The sequence below is a fragment of the Myotis lucifugus genome, unplaced genomic scaffold (assembly GCF_000147115.1).
Source record: "Myotis lucifugus unplaced genomic scaffold, Myoluc2.0 scaffold_19, whole genome shotgun sequence".
Taxonomy (NCBI): domain Eukaryota; kingdom Metazoa; phylum Chordata; class Mammalia; order Chiroptera; family Vespertilionidae; genus Myotis; species Myotis lucifugus.
The window spans coordinates 8154661-8170913 of NW_005871067.1; the positions used below are offsets into that span (position 1 = coordinate 8154661).

Consider the following 16253-nt stretch of genomic DNA (forward strand, 5'->3'; position numbering starts at 1 on the left):
AATGAATTCAGCTCCCACTCCTCAAGAGCTCCAAGATCTCTGATGTACGAACATAGTGGCTAACATGGTAAGAAGATTAAAAACATCTATTTTTTTTACAGTCTGTATTATAAACTGTCCTCCCCAGGAAGCTCAAAGATCCAGATATTCCTGCATGTATCCTTATGCCTTGTCCTCCCATCACTTGTCTCAGTAAAGCTCCTCCATCTCAGACGTGAAATCACCAAATTCATCTCGCTTCTTAGAATCTCAAAGATCAGAGCAAGCAGATCCAATCTTCAGTTTGGACTTCCCTCCCTGATCTTTTCTCCAGAAAGTATTTTCTAAAACATGTTCCATGGGACATATTATTACAATGTGTTTATATAGCATTCTTTAGTCTGTGGTTCACATACCACTGGTAATCTGGGTAAGTATTTTTAATTTTAAAAATCATAGTTCAGCCCAGCCAGTGGTTGAGCATCGACCTATGGACCAGGAGGTCATGGTTTGATTCCTGGTCAGGGCACATGCCCTGGTTGCGGGCTCGATCCCCAATAGGGGGTGTGCAGGAGGCAGCTGATCAATGAATCTCTCTCAATATTGATATTTTTATCTTTCTCTTCCTCTCCCTTCCTTTCTGAAATCAATAAAAATATATTTGAAAAAATAAAATTAAAATTCATAGCTCATTTTAACAGAATATTAAGAAAAATGCATCTGTCATATAGAACCAATGATTCCACATATATTCTTGCTTTAACTTAAAAATAAACTTATTTTTGAAATGGTATGATATGTGGACAAGACGAAGTATGATACAATAATGGGATGACCCAGGTTTGGAATTGGTGCAGAACAGGGTGAGGGAGATGCTACCTTGTCCCCACAGGCGAGAACTGAGCTGGAACCCCACTCCTGTTTTCAACAACCCCACTTAGCACAAGAAGCCAAAAAAGGGGCTCACACTCTTACCTCTCCCACGGGGCTGTGGGCAGGAGAGAACAGAACAGCTTGTTCCGAAGGGGACCAGGTGGGACTGGAGACTTGGGAGGGAGCTAAAAAGAAGAGACAGAGGATTGACAAGAAGAAAAACTCCCATTCCCACTGAGAGTGCCTCTTCTAGCCAGCTCTGCGGTGGGGTTGAACCATTGGTTGGCCACCTGCAGAGATGGAAAGAAGAAAAAAGGGAATGTGCTTCCCCAGGGCGTCCGTATGCAACCTCTGCTTGTGTCATGTGTATGGTCTGTGACAAAAAGATTTGAGCTGTATCTGCTACCCTTTCATAGCTCCAAATTACACACAGAAAGGGGCTGTTGGTAAAGCCACGTGCAGGGCCTGTGCATAGGGGGAGGAGGCCATTATCTGAGGCTGGTATGATGTGTGCCCTCTCTGCTTCATGACCTGTACCTGTGGTGCCACTAGTCCTCAAGTGGCTCTCAGCAGGAATTCTAGGAGTGGCTTCTCCTGTGACAGTACACTTACCTCTCTTGTTATGCTGTAGAGTGGCAGGGGGTCGTTCGTCCTGGTTTTCTGAGACGTTCAGCTCCAGATCCGCTTCTACCACCTCTTGGTGCTGCTTGCAAAACTCTGTTTCAGCATCCGATGGGCTGTCATCAGACCAGTGCTGATCTGGCAAAGGGAAAGAAGAACACGGAACCTGAGTGAGGCCTGCTCCTTTCCAGTCTCCTGCCTTCCTTGGAGAACAGAATGACGACTGTAGCCTGGACCAGGCTCTGTTCCCCAGTGGGGCCCTGCTTGCTGGTCCTCACCCAGTTTCTGATACTCAGCCAAAAGCACATCCTCTGCAACACGGTACTCTACTATCTTCTGAAATACAGCCAGATGACACATGATAGGCCGTGACAGAAAGGAAAACCGTGGGCATGCTTGTGGAGGGCAGGCCTTGCTGCTGGGCCCACCACCCACTTGCATTTCTCTCCTGTTAGCACTGCCTAGCCCTGCTACCCCACCACCACAGCTGAGGCCATGCTTCCTTCACTATCTTACCTGGACTGCTCCTCTCATTTTTCCCAGCCTAATCCTTTGCCCTTGTTTCCCAACCAACCAGGCTATAATTCTTAAAATACCATCTCTTTGTATCTAGCTTTCAGAGGGCATCTACTGGATTAAAGGCTCTGTATAAAGCCTCAAATCTGCTGAGTTTCTCACCCACAACTTAATGAATGCAGGCGATGTTGAATGGTGGCTTATGGGAGAGTGAAATAACAGGTATTCAAGTTAGTGACCGAAAATGGAATGAACCAGGAGATCTATCTGCTGCCTCCCCTGAGCTCCCTGCTTTTGATTAATGTGTATTGTTTTTATCTTTCCTGAGTTCAAAGCACTCTGGCGTGTCCTGCAGTGGGGAACAGGGTGTTCACCATGGTGGAGAGGGGAGGCTCTGGGGTCCCCCATACCATCATCCAGCTCAGCACCAGTGTCACCCGTGTCCCCATTCTCTGCTGCCTCCCCTTCTATTTCTGCCGGCTCCGAATCCACATCTTCCTCCAGGCCATCCTCATCAAATGGGACTGTAAAGCAGAAACAGTCAAAGGAAGAAAAGGAAAGACAGGATAGGGAGACTGCCTTTGCAGGTGGGAAAGCAGCAGTGCTTCTCCCCAGGCTGTGATGCGAAGACCACTAGAAGGGGCAGGACAAATTCTGGCAGAAGTGGCAAATTCGCTTGGGATAATTTAGAAATACTTTTCAAAAGCATAACAGGGAGGGATAAGGGGATATGTAAAGTTCATTTTCTGGATTCAGGACTAGCACTAATGAACTTCATTTCTCCTGAGGAACCAGCCCCTAAAACACACACACACACACACACGCACACGCACACGCACACGCACACGCACATTCACAGCTGCTTCAACCATCTGGACACTTAGAACTTACACTAACAGTCTGAAGAAAAAGCAATTAAGAAAGCAATGAGCACTGCTTTAAAGGATGCTGTGACATGCCAGTGCTATCCAAGACTAACAGTACTCACTTGTCAGGAGTCCTAATGGCTTCTTCTAGTGTTCGAAACACAGCAAACCACAAATCATTGTTTTTGTTTTATTTTAATTAGAAAACTTTATTATTGAAAGTATTACATATGCCCCCCCACCCCACCCCGCATCAACCTCCTCCAGTCCACCCCTGGCCCCTGCCCCAGGTTCTCACTACCCCACTGTCTGTGTCCATGGGTTATGCATATATGCATACAAGGTCTTTGATTGATTCCCTCCCATCTACCCACTCTCCCCAACCTTTCCTCCAAAATTCTGCACTCTGTTCCATGCTTCCTTGTCTCTGGATCCACTCTGTTCATCAGCTTATTTTGTTACTTAGATTCCACATATGAATGAGATCATGTGATACTTGTCTTTCTCTGACTGACTTATTTCACTTAACCTGATTTCACTCTCCAGGTCCCTCCATGCTATCTCAAAGGGTAAGAGATTCTTCATTTTTGCTGCTGCATAGTATTTCATGGTATAAATGTACCAGAGCTTTTTTATCCACTCATCTACTCATAGGCACTTGGGCTGTTTCCAGATCTTAGCTATTGTAAATTGTGCTCCTCCAAACACAGGAATGCATACATTCTTTCTGATTGGTGTTTCGGGTTGCTTAGGCTACATTCCTAGAAGTGGGATCACTGGGTCAAATGGCACTTCCATATTTAATTTTTTGAGGAAACTCTATACTGTTTTCCATAAAGGCTGCACCAATCAGCATTCCCACCAGCAGTGTACTAGGGTTTCCTTTTCTCCACATTCTCGCCAGCACTTGTCATTTATTGATAGCAGACATTCTGATACCTCATTGTCGTTTTAATTAGTATCTCTTGGATGATTAGTGACTTAGAGCATTTTTTCATGTCTCCTGGCCATCTGTGTATCCTCTTTGGAGAATTTTCTATTTAGGTCCTTTGCCCATTTTTTAATTGGACTGTTTGTCTTCCTTTTGTTAACTTGTATGAGTTCCTTATATAGTTTGGATATTAACCCTTTAGCAGATGTATCGTTGCCAAATATGTCCTCCCATACAGTGAGCTTTCTTTTATTTTGTTGATGGTTTCTTTTGCTGTGCAGGAACTTTTTATTTTGATGTAGTCCCATTTATTTATTTTCTCCTTAGTTTCCTTTGCCCTAGGACCGTGGTCAGCAAACTGCAGCTCGAGAGCCACATGCGGCTCTTTGGCCCCTTGAGTGTGGCTCTTCCTAAGCCTTAGGAGTACCTTAATTAAGTTAATAACAATGTACCTACCTATATAGTTTAAGTTTAAAAAATTTGGCTCTCAAAAGAAATTTAAATCGTTGTACTGTTGATATTTGACTCTGTTGACTAATGAGTTTGCCGACCACTGCCCTAGGAGATGTATCTATCAACATATTGCTACAAGAGATGTCTGAGATTTTGCTGCCTACAGTTTCTTCTAGGATTTTCATGGTTTCCTGACTTACATTTAGGTCTTTTATCCATCTTGAGTTAGTTCTTGTGTATGGTGTAAATTGGTGGTCTAGTTTCATTTTTTTTGCATGTTTCTGTCCAATTTTCCCAGCACCATTTATTGAAGAGACTGTCTTGACTCCATTGTATGCTCTTATCACCTTTGTCAAATATTAATTGTGTGTAATGGCTAGGTTGATTTCTGGGATTCTCTGTTTTGTTCCATTGATCTACATGCCTGTTCTTGTGCCAGCATCAGCTGTTTTGATTATGGTGGCTTTGTAGTATAACATGATATCTGGTATTGTGATTCCTCCAACTTTTTTCTTTCTTAAGATTGCTGCAGCTATTCAAAGTCTTTTTTGGTTCCATATACATTGTTGGAGTATTTGTTATAGATCTGTAAAATATGGTGTTGTTATTTTGGTAGGGATTGCATTGAATCTGTAACTTTCCTTGGGCAGTATAGACATTTTAATGATGTTGATTCTACCAATCCTAGAACATGGAATATTCTTCCACTTGTTTATATCTTCTCTCTCTTTTTTTAGTGTCCTATCGTTTTCCAAGTACAAGTCTTTTACCTCTGTGGTTAAATTTATTCCTAAGTATCTTAATTTTTTGTTGCAATGATAAACGGGATGCTTTTTTTTTTAGTTTCTCTTTCTGAGAATTCATTATCTACATATATCCTATATATTAAGAGAGGAATATGCTAATTAGCCAGGACGCCCTCACAGGTAACGTCCGGCAGGAGCGGGTGGGCGTGGCTGCATGCCACACAAGGCCAGGCACGTGAGGCTGCGTCAAATAAAATAAAATGCATTCACATGTCCGAAGACGACAGGGTTCAAGGAGGAAGGGCTCCAGTTTCGTTTTCTCAGCACCCAGCTAGGAGGCCTCCCTGGGGTGGCTCTCCCCTCTGAGCCTTGCGCAAGATGAGCGCTCCGCTCTGGCCCGGGAGCCCCAAAGGGAGACAGAGCGAAGTGCTTTCCCTCTGGGACCCCGCTCTTCCTGGGAGTCCGGCGCGTAGAGCGCTCTCCCTGGGAACACGGAAATCCGCCTCCCGGGGTGACTGCGTGGCAGCCAGGCCTGGCGAGCAGTAGAGAGGGCGACCTACCTGGAGGCCACACAGCTGCCATAGTTGAAGTCGCCCTTGATGGAGGAGCGGAGGTAGCGGGGATCAGAGTCGGCCATGTCAGCAATGGAACCCCAGCTCCCTGCTGAATGACTAGAGCACATGGACCTCAACAGTCCTCAGTCACTTCCTGAGCAGCAGTCAGCCCCGACCAGGGATCAAACCCGAAACCTGACAGAATGGAACCCAGACCTGTGGCAGAGGAGCTCCGACCCACAACAGGGGCCAGGGCAGCCAGACGGGTTTTGTTGAGGGGCCCTGACAGGCAGCCCGCAGCGCAGTGGGTTAGAACCTCCTCCTGATACAACAAGGTTGCCGGTTGAATCCCTGGTCAGGGCACAGACAAGAAGCAACCAAAGAGAGCATAATAAGTGGAACAGCACACTGGTATTTCTCTTGCTCCCTTCCTCTCTCTAAAATAATCAATCAATAAAAATTAAAATAAAAAATAAACCCTCTGGCCCTAACCAGTTTGGCTCAGTGGATAGAGCGTCGGCCTGTGGACTGAGGGTTCCTGGGTTCGATTCCGGTCAAGGGCATGTACCTTGGTTGAAGGTACATCCCCAGTGGGGGGTGTGCAGGAGGCAGCTGACGCTTCTCTCTCATCGGTGTTTCTAAATCTCTATCCCGCTCCCTTCCTCTCTGTAAAAAAATCAATATATTAAAAAATAAAAATAGACCCTCTGGCTTGCAGAGTTGCTAAAACAGAAAGCGAAGTCCCATTTCTTCCTGTTCATTCAACAAATTCTTCATATGCTCCGTCAATAATCACACTGGGAATGGGTGTTTGTTTGTTTGTTTGTTTTGGTTAATCCTCACCTGAGGACATTTTTGCATTGATTTTTTTTTTTTTTTTTTTAACAGAGAATGGAAGGGAGGGAGAAAGACAAAAACTAATGTGAGAGACATCAGTTGGTTGCCTCTTGCTGAATCCCCGACCAGGGGCCCGGATTGAGCCTGCAACCCAGGTACGTGCCCTTGATTGGAATCCAACCCGGTACCCTTCAGTCTGCCTGCAGAAGCACTATCCACTGAACCAAACCAGCATTTTTTTTTCTTTTTAAGTTCTCCTCTAAGGATATGTTCTTTTCGTTGATTCTAGAGAGAGAGGAAGGGAGAGGGAAAGAGAAAGAGAAAGATCGATCAGTTGCCCAAGCAATCCGACAGGGATGGAACCCACAACCTGTGTATGTGTCCTCATCTGGAATCAAACCCATGACCCTTTGGTGCATGGGAGGACACTCTAACTACTGATCTACACCAACCAGGGCCTGGAGGTACATTGAAAAATTCTTTTTCAGATCTGCCCTAGCCAGGTGGCTCAATTGGTTGGAGTCTCAACCTGTACACCAAAGGGTTTCCTGTGAATTCTAGGTTAGGGCACATAGTTAGGTTTAGGTTAGATCCCAGTGGGTCAGCAGGTGCAGAGGCAGCCTACTGGTATCTCTGTCACATGGATGTTTCTCTCTCTAAAAATCAATTTAAAAAACATCCTTAGGTGAGAATTAAAATATATATATACATATATATATATTAAAAAAATTTCAGATCTAAAATTTGATTTGGTTCTTTATAAATTTTATTTTTCATTTACATTCAATATCCTATCCTATATAATAAAACCCTAATATGCAAATTGACTGAATGGTGGAATGACCGGTCACTATGAACTGACCACCAGGGGGCAGATGCTCAATGTAGGAGCTGCCCCCTGGTGGTCATTCAGAAGCCGGGCTCACGGCTGGCAAGTGCAGTGTAGGTGGCGGGAACCTCTGTGGCAGCACTAAGGAGCAGCGAGCCGAGCGGTAGGGAGCAGCAAGCAGGCGGATGGTAAGGAGCAAGGGGTCCCGACTATGAGAAGGCACAGGCCGGGCTGAGGGACCCCCACCCCACGCCCAGTGCACGAATTTTGTGCACTGGGCCTCCAGTCCACACACACACACACACACACACACACACACACACACACACATATGCCAAGTGACCGGAAGGGCGGAACGATCGGTTGCTATGACATACACTGTGGTCAAACAGAATGACCAGTCACTATGACGTGCACTGCAGCGGCCAACTGGCCTGATCGGGCTGCCGATCAGACCCCCCAACTTCCCGCAGCCCTTCCCCCGGCCGGCCCCGCCCACATTCCCTCCCCCCCTCCGGCCTGGCCCTGGTTGGCCTCCATTGGGGTGGGCCAGCTGGACCCCACCTATGCACAAATTCGTGCACCGGGCCTCTAGTTGATGTATAAAAAGACACAGATTTTTGGGTGTTTTTTTGGATCCTGCTAAATTGCCAAATTAATTTATTAAATCTAGTAGATTTTTGGTGGTGTTTTTAGGTTTTTAATGCACAATACCATGTCATCTGCAAATAATGAGTTTTTCTTCCTCTTTCCAATTTGGATGCCTTTTATGTTTTCTTCTTGTCTGATTGCTATGTCTGGGCCTTCCAGTACTATCCTATATAATAAAAGCCTAATAGGCTAAGTGTCTGGTTGACCGGTTGGCTGTTCAAGCAATCAAAGCGTAATATGCTAATGGTATGCTAAGGCCACTCAACCTCTTGCTATGATGTGCACTGACCACCAGGAGGCAGACACTCCGACCAGTAGGTTAGCTTGCTGCTGGGGTCCAACCGATTGGGACTGAGCAAGATGGGCCGACCATGCCCTGGAGCTCTCCCACGGTCCCTCCCTGGCTGGCCAACCTCCTGCGTCCCTCCCTGGCCCCGATTGTGCACTGGTGGGGTCCCTCGGCCAGGCCCGCACCCTCTCGCAATCCAAGGCCCCTTGGGGGATGTCAGAGAGCGGGTTTTGGCCTGATCCTGCAGGTATAAAAGGTTAATATGCCAATAGACAGAACAGCAGAATGACCAGTCGCTATGATGCACACTGACCACCAGGAGGCAGACGCTCAACGCAGGAGCTGCCCCCTGGGGGTCCGGGTGCTCCCACAGGGGGAGCGCTGCTCAGCCAGAAGCCAGGCTCATGGCTGGCAGTGCAGCGCCAGTGGCGGGAGCCTCTCCCGCCTCCGTGGCAGCGCAAAGGATGTCGGACTGCCCCCGAGGGCTCCTTGACTGCGAGAGGGTGCAGGCTGGACTGAGGGACCCCCCAAGTGCACAAATTTTGTGCACTGGGCCTCTAGTATTGAATAAGAGTGGTGAAAGCGGACATCTCTGTCTTATTCCTGTTCTTAGGGGAAATGGTTTTAGTTTTTGCCCATTGAGTATGATGTTTGCTGTAGGTTTGCCATATATGACCTTTATCCTGTTAAGATATGCTCCCTCTATTTCCACTTTGCTGAGAGTTTTGATAAAAAAATGGGTGTTGGATTTTGTCAAATGCTTTTTTTGCATCTATTGATATTATCATGTGATTTTTGTCTTTCAATTTGTTTATGTATCACATTTCTAAAAAATATATATTTTATTGATTTTTTACAGAGAGGAAGGGGGTGGGACAGAGAGTTAGAAACATCGATGAGAGAGAAACATCGATCAGCTGCCTCCTGCACACCCCCTACTGGGGATGCGCCCACAACCAAGGTACATGCCCTTGACCGGAATCGAACCTGGGACCCTTCAGTCCATGGCCAACGCTCTATCCCAGGGGTCCTCAAACTTTTTAAACAGGGGGCCAGTTCACTGTCCCTCAGACTGTTGGAGAGCCGGACTATAGTTAAAAAAAAAACTATGAACAAATTCCTATGCACACTGCACATATCTTATTTTGAAGTAAAAAACCAAAACGGGAACAAATACAATATTTATATTTGCATGTGGCCCGCGGGCCGTAGTTTGAGGACCCCTGCTCTATCCACTGAGCCAAACCGGTCAGGGCATGTATCACATTTATTGATTTGCAAATATTGTACCAGCCTTGCATCCCTTATGGTCATGATGTATGATCTTTTTAATATATTGCTGAATCTGAGTTGCTAATATTTTGTTGAGAATTTTAGCATCTGTGTTCACCAGGGATATTGGCCTATAATTCTCTTTCTTTGTAGTGTTTGTATCTGGTTTTGAAATTAGGGTAATGCTGGCCTCATAAAAAGAGCTTGGAAGTGTTCCTTCCTCTTGGATTTTTTGGAATAGTTTGAGGAGGATAAGTGTTAGTTCTTCTTTGAATGTTTGGTAAAAGTCCCCTGTGAAGCCGTCCAGTCCTGGGCGTTTCCTGGGAGTTTTTATTTTATTTTTATTATTACTGCTTCTATTTCATCAGTTGTTATTGGTCTATTCAGGTTTTCTAATTTTTCCTGATTCAGTTTTGGGATATTGTATTTTTCTAGGAATTCTTCCATTGTCCAGTTTGTTGGCATATACTAGTAGTTGTTATAGTATTTTCTTACAATCCATTGTATTTCTATGGTGTCAGTGGTTACTTCTCCACTTTAGTTTCTGATTTTATTTGTGTCCTCTCTCATTGTTTCCTGATGAGTCTGGCTAACGGCTCATCAAGACTGTTTATCCTTTCCAAGAACCAGCTCTTGTTTCATTTATTTTTTTGTATATATTTTTTTAGTCTCTATGTCATTTATATCTGCTCCAATCTTTATTATTTCCTTCCTTCTACTTACTCTGAGCTTTTGTTGTGGGTTCTCTTTCTAGTTCTGTAAGTTGTAGGGTTAGTTTATTATTATTATTATTATTATTATTATTATTTTTGTTTGTTTTTTTGAGGTAGTCCTGTAGTGCTATGAACTTCCCTCTCAGGACTGGTTTTGCTGTGTCCCAGAGATTTTGGGTTATGTGTTCATTTTCATTTGTTTCCCAGAAGATTTTTTATTTCTTTCTTGATCTTGTTGGTAATCCATTCATTGTTTAATAACATGCTATTTAGCCTCCATGTATTTGAAAGTTTTGGATGTTTTACTGTAGTTGATTTCTAATTTTATTCCACTGTGATCTGAGAAGATGCTTGATATGATCTCAATGTTCCTCAACTTGTAGAGACTAGTTTTGTGTCTTAACATGTGGTCTATCTTTGAGAATGGCCCATGTGCACTTGAGAAAAATGTCACAGCTTTGGGTGAAATGTTCTATAAATGTCAATTAAATCATCTGATCCAGTGTGTCATTTAGAGTCACCATTTCCTTGTTAATTTTTTGTCTGGAAAATCTATCCAGTGAAGGCAGTGGGGTATTAAAGCCCCCTACTATGACTCTGTTGTTGTTGATCTCTCCCTTGAAGTCCTCTAAAATTTTTTTATTGTTTTTGTTTAATCCTCACCCTAGGGTATTTTTCCATTGATTTTATTTTATCTAAAAATTTTTTTAAAAAATATATTTTATTGATTTTTAACAGAGAGGAAGGGAGAGGGTCAGAGAGTTAGAAACATTGATGGGAGAGAAACATCGATCAGCTGCCTCCTGCACACCTCCCACTGGGATGTGCCCGCAACCAAGGTACATGCCTTTGACTGGAATCGAACCTGGGGCCTTTTAGTCCACAGGCCGACGCTCTATCCATTGAGCCAAACCAGTTAGGGCTGATTTTAGAGAGAGTGGAAGAGAGAAGGGAAGACAGATAGGAAAATGGATGTGAGATAAACACATTGATTGGTTGCCCCTGCATGCGCCCTGACCAGGGCCCAGGCTGGGGAGGAACCTGCAACCGAGTTAGGTGCCCCTGACCAGAATTGAACCTGGGGCCCTCTGCTCAGTAGGCTGACGCTCTATCCACTGAGCCAAACTGACTAGGGCCTCTAGAAGTTTTTTTTTTTTTTAATATGTTTAGATGCTCCTATATTGGGTGCATATATGTTTACCAGGGTTATAGCCTCTTGTTAGATTGATCCCTTTAGTATTATGTAGTGACCTTTGTTTTCTCTTGTGATGGCCTTCATTTTGAAGTCTATTTTGTAAGATATGAGTATTGCTACTCCAGCTTTTGCTTCATTTCCATTTGCATGGAAAATGTTTTTCCATCTCTTCACTCTCTATCCTGTGTGAGTGTTTTGTTCTGAGGCAGGTCTCTTGTAGACAACATATAGTTGGGTCATGTTTTTGTATCCATTCAGCTACCCTGTGTCTTTTAATTGGAGCATTTAGTCCATTTATATTTATGATTATTACTGACAGGTACTTATTTATTGCCATTTTAATTCTGTATCCCTAGATTTCTCCCTTTATTTCTTCTCATTACAGCAGACCTTTTAGCATTTCTTGTAATGCTGGCTTGGTGGTGATGTATTCCATTAGCCCTTTTTTATCTAGGAAGCTCTTTATTTCACCATCTATTTTGAATGATAGCCTTTCACTCAAAGTAATTTTGGTTTCAGATCCTTGCTTTCCATTACCTTGAGTACTTCATGCTATTCCTTTCTGGCCTGAGAGTTTCTGATGATAAATCAGGTGTCAGCCTTATGGGAGCTCCTTTGTAGGTAATAGTTTGCTTTTCTCTTGCTGTCTTTAAGATTCTCTCTTTAATTTTTGTCATTTTAATTATGATGTTTCTGTGCATGGGCCTGTTTGGGTTCTTCTTGCTTGGGGTTTCTGTGCCTCCTGGACTGTGTGACTTTTTCCTTTACCAGGTTAGGGAAGCTTTCTGCCATTATTTCGTCAAACATGTTCTCTATCCCTTTCTCTCTTTCTGCCTCTTCTGGCACACCTACTATTCAAATATTGTTACATTTCATGTTGTCCCACAGCTCCCTTAAGCTGTCCTCTTGTTTTTCTTCTTGGTTCTCTGAGTGAGTGATTTTTCTCAACCTTATCTTCTAATTCACTAATTCAATCCTGAACTTCCTCTAATCTGCTGTGCATTCCTTCCAATGTGTTCTTTGTGCTCTGATATCCTTTATTTCCTGTTTTCATAGTTACTATATCTTTTCTCATGCTGTTGAGCATCTTTACCATCATTATTCTGAACTCTATATCAGATACATTTCTTATCTCCATTTCATTTATCTCTTCTGGAGAATTCTCGCTTTTCATTTGGGGGTTGTTTCTTTGTACCCTCATTTTGGCTGCCTGTTTGGGTTTGTGTCTATGTATTAGGTTGATCTGCTATGCCTCTCAATCTCTAGTGTGGACAGTGTCAAATGCTGTTTCTAACTAATTAGATCAGCCAAAGAATCTAACCCTCCAGAGATCACCTGTCTACCAACTGATAGGATTCAGTCTTGAATATCCCTCAGGCAATCCTCCACAGGTGTGGTAAGTGTTTTTTCAACAGGGTGGGGCAATTGCTTTTGCCTGGAGAGCTAATTGTTATTCTCAGTCTCTTAATGGGGCCTCAGAAACTCCCTCATGGGGGGGCGGCAAGGTGTTTCCAATAGGGTAGGTCAGTTGTCGGCAAACTGCGGCTCTCGAGCCACATCCGGCTCTTTGGCCCCTTGAGTGTGGCTCTTCCACAAAATACCACGTGCGGGCACGCATGTACAGTGCGATTGAAACTTCGTGGCCCATGCGCAGAAGTCGGTATTTTGTGCAAGAGCCACACTCAAGGGGCCAAAGAGCCGCATGTGGCTCGAGAGCCACAGTTTGCCGACCACTGGGGTAGGTCAACTGTCTTCCCCCCAGGCAAAGCTGCCTGTATAGCAAATGTCTGCATGATAAAATGATCTCTGCAGCTTGAGGGAATGACTCAGCATAGGACATTGGGGTGTCTGCCTTTTGAGTTCTAACCCCAGAGTTCCTGATCCTGGCTTCTGCTCACACAGCTCCAATCCACTCTGCCCTCTCTCTGCTGGAGCACAAGGTATACTGCACTGCATCAGCTTCAGTTGTGCATTAGCCCTTTAAGAGGGTGCCTGCATTTCCAGTCATCTCTCCCTGGCAGACAGCAATCCGGCTGCTTTTCACATCCAGATGTTATGTAGGTACCACTCTCAGTTCTGGTGCTTTCTGTTTGGGGGCCCAGCTTGGGGATTTGACCCCAGAATTCTCAGTGGCATCCCCTCACAGCTAAGATATCTCTCTGGAACTTCAGTTGCTGTCTGTGGCAGCCCGGCCAGTCCTTTCACGCCTCCACCCCTCCTACCAGTCTCTATGCAGTCTCCACTTTCCATCTTTGATTATCAGGGTTCTCTCCAGCAAGTCTTCTGTTGATTATTCAGTAAGTTTTTCTGTATTTTAGTTGTAATTCCAGTTTGGTCCTTGCAGTGTGTCCGTGCAGCATCCACTTACTCTGCCACCATTTTTAATCTCCCTCAAATCATTCTTAAAGGTTTTCATTTAGGAAAAGGGCTTATGCTCTTGTTTGCAAATACAAGAGCCTGAGGATCAAAGCCCAAGGGAAGGTGGGTAGCAGAGGATCTGGCTGTAGCACAGCTGGATGGATTTCTTACAAGGTTATGTTGAATTTGAGAGGACAGCTATGTAATGACTGGGCCACTGTCTGCTCACAGGCCAGCCTTGTGAATCTGTACCCCATACCTGAAGGTTGTGCAGAGTGAGTGTGGCAGAAACATAAGCATGGTCCCTGGGGTCAGGGTACAGTGAAAATCAAGGAAGTGCCTACCTTTTGGGGTAGGAAGAAGGGAAGGGGCACTTTGAAGACACTGGCAATGTTTTATTTCTTGACTTTTTGCTTTTAATAATTCCTTAAAAGCTGTGTACCATCCTGTGTTTACTGAGCTTACTAAAAAGTGGGTGCTGGTTTTTACATGCAGCTTTGGAGAACTATACTAAAGAGGTCTGGAGTGTTCCAGGACAAGTTCTAGACTGGCAAACCGATTATGTCACATTCCCCCTTGAGATAGCAGAGCAGCTCACAGAGCTGGCAAAGCCAAGATGCATTCCTATGACAATGGCATCTGCTGAGAAAAGACTGAGGGATACTACCCAAATATTTCCACAGCTTTAAAACCTCTGTGTGGTAACACTGCCATTGGTCACTCAAGGAAGTCAGTTTATCAACACCAGAAAGTGGGACCTCTGAGGTACAGACAAATCTCTGTGCTCCTCACACCTGAGCTTTCTGTCTAGAGAGCAAGTTCATGGTTGTACTACCCCAGTGCTGACAAGGCTGGCAGACACTGCTCCTTCCCTAGAATCTTTCTCCTTGGCACCACCCCAACCTGGAGGGAACTCAACCTGGGCCTGTCGTGGAGAGGCTCATTGTGCCAATACGTGTGCTCAAATGACTCTGAGTGCCTGGGTATCAGGTGGTAACTTTGCACTATTGTTGGTAAGCACAGAGGAGACCAAGGACCAGACACCTCATCTGCATAGGGCAAGGCACACTGCAATGCATCAGCTTCAGCACAGGCCTGACCCTCATACTCACGTGTTTCTCATTATGAGTTTCTACTAAGAAAGGTCTGTTGGAGAGTCAGATGGGTGAGAAGTTTATAGTCCTTGAGAAGAACCATTGTCACATATATCAACACAAATAAGTGAGGAGTATCAGTACAGCACCAGATGTTGAGAGACACAGCTTGGGGGATGGAACTGGGGATTAGAGCCAGGTTAAGATGGAGTGCAGGGGGCTAGAAGCTGCCACACACTATGGAAGCCAGAAATCACTGCCACACTTAACCGCCAGCTAGGAAGTCCTGACACTTCAGTCTTGTTCAACCATTCTGGAGATACAAACTGACTAGGAGAGAGTGAGCAGCAGTTCCTATACTCAGAGCTAAGACTCTGGTTGAGTTCTCCCTGCTGTATGCAGGAAGGTGCCTCTAATGGTGTGCTCATGCCCCTTTCCTCTGCTGCCTGTGAGGACAATGTGCTGGATGGGAAGAGGCTGGTGGTAAGATCCATGAGTTCCAATCCTGCCCATCCCAGAAATAACCACTGGCATACTGGTTCTCACCCAGGGTCACTTCTGCCCTTCCCTGAGTGTTAACTGGTATTGTTAACCATCCAACCAACTTTTGGTTGCTTTATGGATGGGAGTGGGAGTGGAGACTGCACTGACATTTAGAGGGTAGAGGCCAAGGATTTTAAGCATCCTGCAATGAAAAGAACTGTCCTGCCCCAAAATGCCAGGAACCCCCTCGTTGAGAAACACCTCTCCAGAAAAGCTTCAGAAGGACAACTGAGGTTTCTTAGCTACCCCTTGGCTTAATTACTTAAAGAGATACTTTCACCTTAGTCTGAGGACCCAGCTGATTATGCCCAGCATGTCCATCTGCTTTTAGCTGAACAACACCTGCCCTCCTTTGCTTTCCCCTTTTCACAGATAAGTTTTCCATCGGTCCCCCTGAGTACCGACTGCCTCCTCCTCTAATATTTCAGTAGGTTTGTGGAATATTAACTGATTTCTTTATTTTTTTTATTCCTTTACTTTCACACTCAATTAACTTCTACAGACTTTAGAGCTCAGTGCTAAAAATGTTTCTTTAGCTTTGGCTTTTACCCAACCTCTGTTAATTAAAATCAGTGTCTGTCTCTGTCCTGCCTATACTTACTGCTTGCCTCTGGATCTTCCCTGAAGAATGTGGGGTGCGTGTCTTGTCCATGCAAGGATGGGCTGCCTGAGTGAGGCATGCACATTCCCCCACCCTCCGCCTTTGGCATGCACTAGTGGTAGGATCAGAATTCTAGTGTTAAGATATCAGCAGAGCTGCCAAGAAACAGTTGTTATGGTGAGTGGAAAGAGAACAAACATCACCAGACTACCTCCGGACACTGTCTCCAGCCAGGCCTGAACTGCTGCACGGCGTATGGAGGGAAGGTCAGGCACTGAATTTAAAACAGACGATAAATACAAAGTTACACAGGAATAAGTGTTCCCAGTGAG

The 16253-nt window shown here is 44.8% G+C and overlaps 1 protein-coding gene across 1 annotated transcript in view; it reads right to left on the minus strand.

Annotated features, from left to right (window-relative positions):
* MICAL3 (microtubule associated monooxygenase, calponin and LIM domain containing 3) overlaps window positions 1-16253 on the minus strand; it is a 263988-nt gene that overhangs the window by 39254 nt on the left and 208481 nt on the right. Inside the window, exons 19-22 of the mRNA XM_023751303.1 lie at window positions 16133-16195; window positions 2400-2513; window positions 1465-1611; window positions 955-1037 (exon numbers count right to left, since the gene is read on the minus strand). Coding sequence (XP_023607071.1) covers window positions 955-1037; window positions 1465-1611; window positions 2400-2513; window positions 16133-16195 — 407 coding nt within the window. The remainder of the gene's footprint in view (window positions 1-954; window positions 1038-1464; window positions 1612-2399; window positions 2514-16132; window positions 16196-16253) is intronic.